This window comes from Schistocerca serialis, chromosome 4, assembly GCF_023864345.2.
Source record: "Schistocerca serialis cubense isolate TAMUIC-IGC-003099 chromosome 4, iqSchSeri2.2, whole genome shotgun sequence".
In the NCBI taxonomy this organism is placed as follows: Eukaryota; Metazoa; Arthropoda; class Insecta; order Orthoptera; family Acrididae; genus Schistocerca; species Schistocerca serialis.
In genome coordinates, this window is record NC_064641.1 from 251,149,053 (window position 1) to 251,158,231 (window position 9,179).

The window sequence follows — 9,179 nt, forward strand, 5'->3', positions numbered from 1 at the left end:
AAAGCAGAAGGAAGGCTTAAAAATCCACTACAGAAAGGGGTTGGTTGTCCCAAAAAAAGGCTTCAAATGACAGAAGTCATTTCACTGGCACTAATAAACTTGAGAACGCGGTCGGCTGAGCGCGTGTCATCTGCTAAAATCGACGATATATCAGGTGATAGCTGTAGACGGGAGCGTAGCGGATTAAAATAGGGGCACTCAATTAAAAGGTGTCTTACCGTCCACAGCTGAGAGCAGTGGGGACAGAGTGGGGGAGGATCGCCACTTAAAAGATGTCGATGGCTAAAAAGACAGTGCCCTATCCGGAGTCTAGTTAAAATTACCTCCTCCCAATGACGCGTTCGGGAGGAAGAGGTCCTAGCACAAGGAAGAGCTTTCATGTCCGCAATTTATTATGGGTAAGTGTCGACCAATGCGTGTGCCATAAATGAACAACACGTCGACATAAAACGCTCCGTAGATCGGCGAAGGGAATCGATTGAATAGCTGGCCGAGGAAGAGAGACTGCAGCCTTGGCTGCAATATCGGCCGCCTCATTTCCACAGATACCAACGTGTCCCGGGAGCCAGAGGAACGCCACCGAGACGCCCCCCCAGGTGGAGCAAGCGCAGACAGTCCTGAATCCGGTGGACCAGAGCGTGCACAGGATAAAGAGCTTGGAGACTGAGGAGAGAGCTGAGAGAATCTGAGCAGATGACGTACTGTATCCGCTGATGGCGGCGGATGTAACGGACAGCCTGTAGAACAGCGTAAAGCTCCGCAGTATAAACCGAACACTGGTCGGGAAGCCGAAAGTGATTTGGGGTGTCGCCAACAATATAGGCACTCCCTACACCTAACGATGTTTTCGAGCCGTCTGTGTAAATAAATGTGGCATCCGTCATTTGTGCACATAGAGCAGCAAATGCCCGACGATAAACAAGTGAAGGGGTACCATCCTTGGGAAATCGACAAACGTCACGAAGCAGGCAGATCCGGGGATGGAGCCAAGGCGGTTGTCAAGAAGGTTTTTGGAAAGCGGAAGGAAAGAGAATGGAGCAGTTGACGGAAGCGGACTCCCGGTGGTAGTAGGGAGGAGGGGCGGCCTGCATACCCTACATCAAAGGAGGCGTCGAAAAAAAGGTCATGGGCTGGATTAGCAGGCATGGAAGACAGATGGCTAGCATAACGACTCAGAAGGACTGCTCGTCAATTGGACAGCGGAGGTTCAGCAGTCTCAGCATAAAGGCTTTCCACAGGGCTGGTGTAAAAAGCTCCAGACACTAAACGTAATCCACGGTGGTGGATAGTCGAGACACCGAAGAATAGACGGCCGAGCAGAGGAGTAGACTATGCTTCCATAGTCCAATTTCGAGCGCACTAAGGCGCGATAGAGGCGGAGAAGGACCACTCGGTCCACCCCCCCAGGAGGTACCATTCAGGACACGGAGGGTGTTGAGGGATCACAGACAGCAAGCCGAAAGATAGGAAACTTGGGAGGACCAGCACAGTTTTCTGTCAAACATAAGACCCAAGAATTTAGCGACATCTGAAAACGGAAGGTTGACAGGACCTAGATGTAAGGAGGGTGGAAGAAAATCCTTACGTCGCCAAAAATTAACACAAACGGTCTTACTGGGAGAAAAACGGAAGCCGGTTTCGATGCTCCAAGAGTGGAGGCGATCGAGACATCCTTGAAGACGTCGTTCAAGAAGGCTGGTCCGTTGAGAGCTATAGTAGATCGCAAAATCCTCCACAAAGAGGGAGCCCAAGACATCAGGAAGGAGACAATCCATAATTGGATTGATGGCAATGGCAAACAGTACAACACTCAGCACGGAGCCCGGGGTACCCCGTTTCCTTGGGAGAAAGTACGGGAGAGAGTAGTGTTCACCTGCACCCTAAATGTGCGCTCTGCCATAAATTCGCGAAGAAAAAGGGGCAGCCGACCTCGAAAGCCCCAAGAGAACAGTGTGCGGAGGATGCCTGTCCTTCAACAGGTATCGTATGCTCTCTCCCAGATCAAAAAATATTGCTACTGTTTGGCGTTTCCGGAGAAAATTGTTCATGATGTAAGTGGAGAGAGCAACAAGATGGTGAACTGCAGAACGATGCTTTCAGAATCCGCATTGGGCAGATGTTAAAAGACTGCAGGATTGCAGCCACCACAGCAAACGGTAATTCACCATACGCTCCAAAACCTTACAGACACTACTTGTGAGAGAAATGGGGCGATAGCTAGAGGGGAGATGTTTGTCCTTTCCAGGTTTCGGAACAGGAACGACGATAGCTTCCCGCCATCGTCTGGGAAAAGTACTGTCGGTCCAAATTCGATTATAAAGGCGAAGGAGGTAACGCAGACTATGGGTTGATAAATGCAGCAAAATTTGGACGTGGATACCATCCGGTCCTGGGGCGGAGGAGCGAGAAGAAGAGAGTGCATGTTGGAGTTCCCGCATGGAGAAAACAGTATTGTAGCTTTCGCGATTTTGAGAGGAGAAAGCAAGAGGTAGCACTTCCGCTGCACATTTCTTCGGGAGAAACGCTGGCAGGTAATTTGAAGAGCTCGAAATCTCAGCAAAGTGCTGACCCAACGAGTTAGAAATTGCGACGGGTTCCACTAATGTGTCATGTGCGACAGTGAGCCCAGAGACCGGGGAGAAACTAGGCGCGCCTGAGAACCGTCGAAGCCGACTCCAAACTTCCGAGGAGGGAGTGAAGGTGTTAAATGAGCTAATAAAGAATTTCCAGCTTGCCTTCTTGCTATCACGGATGACACGACGGCATCGCGCTCGGAACTGCTTATAGCGGATACAGTTGGCCAAAGTAGGATGGTGGCGGAAAACGCGGAGAGCACGTCGCCGCTCACGTATTGCATCACTGCATGCCTCGTTCCACCAAGGAACTGGGGGGGCGCCGGGGCAATTCGGAGGTGCGTGGTATTGAATGTCCTGCAGCTGTAAGAATAACATCGGTAATATGTGTGACCTCATCGTCGACGCTGGGAAAGTGACGGTCATCGAATGTCGCTAGAGACGAAAAAAGTGTCCAAACGGCTTGGGCAAACTTCCAGCGTCGCGGGCACATGTAGGGCAGTTGAGGCTGCAGTCTAAGGACAACACATGGAAAGCGGTCACTCGAGTGTGTATCATCAAGGGCAAACCATTCGAAGCGCCGAGCTAGCGGAACAGTACCGACCGCAAGGTCCAAATGAGATAAATTTGTCGTGGAGGCAGACAAAAATGTAGGGACCCCAGTGTTGAGGCAAACTAGATCTGCTTGGTGGAAGACGTCTAGCAATAGTGAGCCACGTGGACAAGGAAGTGGAGATCCCCAAAGCGGGTGGTGGGCATTGAAGTCCCCAACCAGTAAATATGGGGGTGGAAGCTGACCAAGAAGATGAAGGAGATCAGCTCGTGCCATTGGTGTGGACGATGGAATGTATACAGTACAAAGAGAGAACGTGTATCCGGAAAGGGAAAGATGGACGGCGACAGCTTGGAAGGAAGTGTTTAAATGGATTGGGTGATAATGGAGAGTTTCATGGAGAAGAATCATGAGTCCTCCATGCGCTGGAGTGCCTTCAACAGAGGGGAGATCATATCGGACGGACTGAAAATGAGGGAGAACAAAGCGGTCATGGGGACGCAGCTTTGTTTTCTGAAGACAGAAGATGCCCGCAGTGGATAATGGACATAGGGTGAACAGAAAATGGAGGAATGTGACCAAGGTCGCTGTCAACTCAACGACTGCTCAGAGCTTGCGACCGACAACATGGAACGGCATTCAGCCGAAGGCAGAAGATCCTGATCCATAGTTTGGTCAGGAGCAGCTCCTGCCACCAGCGATCGGCCGCCAGCAGTGCGCCTCGGCGACACAGAAGACGGCCGAGGGCGATTTCCGCCAGGTGGTGCTGTAGATGGGACACGCCTTGGCGGAGTAGGAGAGGAACTAGGTTTCTTTGTAGCTTTCTTTGAAGTATGATGTTTAGAGGAAGGAGGAACCGATGGTTGGGAAGTTGCAGTACGTAAAAACTCTTCACGAGTATGCTCTTTTTTCGAAGTCTTGGTGTCTGACTTTTGGGGTTGAGATTTAGCAGAACTCGACGAAGGGTGAGCCGGAGAGTGGGCAGGCGAAAGTGGTGAGATTGAACGGGCGATCTTTGCGCTGGCCGATCTGACGACCGTGGCACTAAAGGTGAGGTCGCAAGTCTGCGTGGCCGCCTCCTTTGTTGGCCGAGGAGAAGCAAGGACAGTGCTGTATTTTCCTGTCCGAGGCACGGTGGGCTGCCGACTGGCGAATAATTTTCGAGCAGCAAAGGTCGACACCTTATCCTTTACTCTAATTTCCTGGATGAGGTTTTCGTCCTTAAAAACGGGACAATCTCGAGAGGAAGCAGCGTGGACACCCATACAGTTGATGCAGCGAGGGGATGGAGGTGGACAAGCACCCTCATGGGCATCCTTGCCACACGTAACACATTTGGCCGGATTGAAACAGGACTGGCTGGTGTGATTGAACCGCTGACACCGATAGCAACGCGTAGTGTTTGGGACGTAAGGGCAAACGGAAACTATCTCATAGCCTGCTTTGATTTTCGATGGGAGTTGAACTTTGTCAAATGTCAAGAAGACATTGCGGGTTGGAATGATGTTCGTGTCAACCCTTTTCATAACCCTATGAACAGCCGTTACGCCCTGGTCAGACAGGTAGTGCTGAATTTCTTCGTCAGACAATCCATCGAGGGAGCATGTATAAACGACTCCACGCGAGGAATTTAAAGTACAGTGCGGTTCCACTCGGACAGGGAAGGTGTGTAGTAGTGAGGTACGCAGCAATTTTTGTGCCTGGAGTGCACTGACTGTTTCTAACAACAGGGTGCCATTTCATAATCTGGAACAAGACTTTACGGGACCTGCAATTGCGTCGACACCTTTCTGAATAATGAAAGGGTTGACCGTGGAGAAGTCGTGACCTTCGTCAGACCAAGAAACAACAAGGAACTGTGGCAACGATGGAAGAACTGTCTGTGGCTGAGACTCAGTGAACTTACGCTTGTGAGCAGACATAGTGGAGGGTGAGGAAACCATTGCGGAAGAATCCCCCATGATTACCAGCGTCTCTGATGGCGCGCTCCTCCCTTGAGGGGGCCCTCTCTGAGGGCACTCCCGGCTTAGGTGATTGTTCACACCTCAGGTCACACCTCCCGAGAAACAGACTGAGGGACCAATCGGCATGGTCGGAAGGTGTCAGCTCGGGCAATCGCCCCTCCCCGGGCCGGGCCTTTACCAGGGGGTATGCACGGGCCCTACTTGCCTTAAGGGAGGAAAGAAGAATAGGAAAAAAAGGGGGAGAGGGAGAGAAAAGACAGATTGTCTCAAACGCCAAGGCGGAGACCATAGGGTGGACAAGGAGAAGAAAGCAAGGAGAAGAAGACAGTAAGAGAGGGAGAAGGACAAAGAGAGGAAACAAAAAGGAAGAAACCAGAATAAGCGAAAAACCAAAATGACCACAAGTGTGTAAGACGTTGAACCGTCGTCCTCCGGACGCAGGTGCTAGCTACCCCCTTGAGGGGGGAGAAACTCCTTTTAGTTGCCTCTTACTACAGGCAGGAATACCTCGGGCATATTCTTACCCCGGACCCGCAGGGGGACACTGTCGTCTTATAATACTGAAAAAGCTGTTAATATAAATAATACCCTAAACTGATCAAGTTTCTTGATCTGATTATGTGTCTGCTAGATAAAACGAAATAGGCTTGCCTAATATTGCAGCAACTGTAACACATATCAAATAAATGAAACTGTTTTGGCACATATGATCATTTCTATTAACACATCATTCATTAATTCATTAAGTACCAACATCAAGTGCCTATTAGGCCTACTACTAGCAAAAAGCTTTGTAAGGAAATAGTTTCACATTCCACGACATCAAGAAGTAGTAGCGCAAAATTTTAATGTAAATTTGGAATGTTCATATTCTTCCATAATTTGTGCAATGTCCCCATTTCTTCTTCTTCCCTGTTCTAACAAACAATCAAGTCATCACTTATTCTGTAACTTTTCCTGCCCCTGCCAGAACTTATTCTCTGGTTAACTTCGTTAACCCTGACAGAACTACCGGTTTAGTTATTCCATGTTTATTTTCCGGTAAAGTGTTATTACGTATTCATACAATGCATTTTCCACGCTGCTCCCAGAATAGAACTTAAGCGGTTGCTAGCCGGGGACTGTATAACTGGCGGTCTGGCCAATTTTATTTTTTTTGGTCAAAATTTCATTCTCTTGGATACACCGAGAAGATAATATGTAATATTTCTTAACTGTTATTACTGTTAGTCACTTATTTCCACATGTAGTCTGAATCTATGGATTTGGCTAATAATTATAAAAACGCTTATCTTTCGCAAACCCAGTGAACTATATAAACAGCAATTGGCATTCACCAATTCGGCTTTATTCCGCTCAGCTCGTATGACCCCATTCCTTTTGGCTGTAGAAAAGCTTATTTCTAGATGTGACGGATATTCCTCTCGCAGAGACATCACGTACACGATGCACACATTTGAAAATCAACTTAGAATGTGATTAAATATGTTCAGAAACCAACAGCAATGCATTTCAGAATCATAAATAATCGATAAACCACATGCGCTGGATGCTAGGCACTTTGTGAAACAAATTTTTATGGAAATAATGATGAAAGCTGGTTTTCAGTACAATGCTTCAAATCCCTGCATATGTTGTGACAACTACGGACAACTATGTATAGTTAATTTGGTAGTGACGGGACAAAATTACTGCTTTCTGATCATTTTACAGCATGATTTTCTTAGAACAGGTACCACTGAAGTTTCCTTAGCATAAAAATAAAGCAAAATGGAGATGGAGTATGGTAAGTTAATATCACTTTGAATGGCAGATCCACTAGGATTTCAGTTTCCATTGGACACCAACGAAACAATGAAGATGAAGTCTTGTGTCCTCTACAGTGAGGCAATCTCATGTTTTCTGTAATCTCCAGTAGCAACTCTACTGGCCATTACTCTTGTGACAAACAAAATCTAATTGTACTATGGAAAAACCAGCTATTGACGACTGGAATATACATATGTTTGAAAGTCACATTTTAGAGATGGCAATTTAAGAATTTAAGGTGATGCTGATTTTCATGGTGACAAAACAGTTCATTCAACAACCACTACTGGGGCAAAGTAGGGTGGTGGGGCCAATACCTTGGGCACGTCAACTGCCTAAATTAAAGCTACAGCTAAAACTGAATAGGCCAAAGAATGATTCTGCTTTTATTACCTACTGAATTAGCCACAAGGCCAGAACAATGTAAAAAATTTACACTGATAATGCTAGTGCTTTAAGTGGAGAGAAAAGAACACAATCTACAATGAAGTCCAACAATTGTATACTCATTAACTGAGATTATGCAATGATGAAATAATCTTAATTCCATTATTCTATCAAGCATCAGTGTAGCCTTTTATGGCAATCATTTATTTCCACATGGATGATTAGTCTAATGTAGAGTGGTGTGTTGCGTCATCTTCCCTGTCCTTACCCATTTTGATATGGTTTTCCCAACAATTCTCCAGTGGCCAATTGTAGTGGTTTCAACTGAGCAATAGGGGTTGCCACATCCTCACACCTACTGTAAATCATACGGGAACGTATTGATGGCAATGACAACATAACAGAGCTAACAAAGCCATGTTAACGAATTTTGTTACGTGCAGTGTGCCATGCAGGAAATTAACATTCTTCCTTTGTTATGTGATTTTTTTGTTCCCTTTTTAAAAAATTGGTCATGGTTTAATTTCAACTGCTATTTCATTGTATTATTAAGTAACTATAGCATTTCCCAACAGTTCCTTGTAATTCGCTCCGTCAGTGACTATTTCATACCCAATGAATGAATCTTTCTAGATGAATATGTTTTGGTAGAACTTTATACTTCCACAGCAAAACTGCATGGAAAACTTCAAACAAAGCCCGATTATGTTTGCACCTTATTAATGCATTTTCGTCATAAAATGCTAAAACTGCAAAGTAAACGCAAGGAACCTAAAATACGTAACTGCAATATCACAAGATGAGGAAATGTAGCGCACCCAGCGTTTCACAAAAATGGATAAAAGTTACATGACAGACAATTATATTATACAGGTTCCTGAATTTGGGTTCTGTTACACCGAAAAGCGTTTAAGTGTGGTGCCAATTCTATGATATAGTGACACGAGTTTTTACAAATGAAAAAACGCACACTTTAGGTTCGTTACACTACACTGTCCAAAAGAAGTTAACCGGTGGTTTTCTACTTACATATTCGCGGCAATTACTTTTCTTTGGTGAAACTTGTAAACGTTGGTTCCAATGCTTACAACATGTGGTGTAATTGGGGTAAGCCGGTGACCTGTAAACAAAAATTACAGTCAGAAAACAGCAAGGCAAACAACATACAAACTATAATATAGTCAATGCGTGAATCAATTACTATTAATACCATCAACTGTTATCCCCGGTAAGTTTACCTTTAAATACGAAACTCATTCCACGTTCTTACCTCGAGGGGGGTAGAAAGGCCAGAGGAAGCAGAAGCGGTCCAAAGCACTAACCTCACATAAAGATATAACACATCGCTTAGGTCAGAACGCGACGAATAAATAAATTTAACAATGGAAAAATAACCTACTTCTCACCGTCGAATACTTTTACAGTACTTTACTTATGAAAATATTTTCCTTCGAAGCAGCAAACATACAGAACACCATAAATTTTCCTTCGAAGCAGCAAACATACAGGCCATCACCACACGATGCTCTATGTACAGTTTATTCAGACACTGAAATCGACATCAAAACTAATATATCAATTTACTAATACAAATAACTTATTTCGACAGCAAATTTACAGTTCTTAACTTCCCCACGTTGCTTCTATCTGTTCTTCTACAAACCATAACTGTTAATAATTCGTAATCCATATTTATCATACTTACGTTACTAAAAACTGTGTTTACATTAAAACTGCAGTACTAATATTCGCACTTGAAAGTGCTGCGTCGGATACTGATCTTATTCATTAGTGTCCAGGACTTTCGTAAGTGATAACAACAGCTAAGTATGTACCAATTATCTAGAAACAATGAATCCAGAACATGGCCAATACTATAATGAAAGACAAAAG

General features: G+C 45.3%; 1 protein-coding gene across 2 annotated transcripts in view; it reads right to left on the minus strand.

The window, feature by feature from the left end:
* LOC126473655 (ATP-dependent RNA helicase p62-like) overlaps nt 1–8,635 on the minus strand; it is a 57,769-nt gene extending 49,134 nt beyond the window's left edge. The window contains exons 1-2 of one of the 2 annotated variants that reach the window (XM_050100881.1): nt 8,557–8,635; nt 8,316–8,406 (exon numbers count right to left, since the gene is read on the minus strand). In XM_050100881.1, coding sequence (XP_049956838.1) covers nt 8,316–8,317 — 2 coding nt within the window. In that variant the 5' untranslated portion in view covers nt 8,318–8,406; nt 8,557–8,635. Of the gene's footprint in view, nt 1–8,315; nt 8,407–8,524 lie in introns of both variants that reach the window. The other variant, XM_050100880.1, reaches the window with a different exon arrangement.
* Between the last annotated feature and the right edge of the window lie 544 nt (nt 8,636–9,179).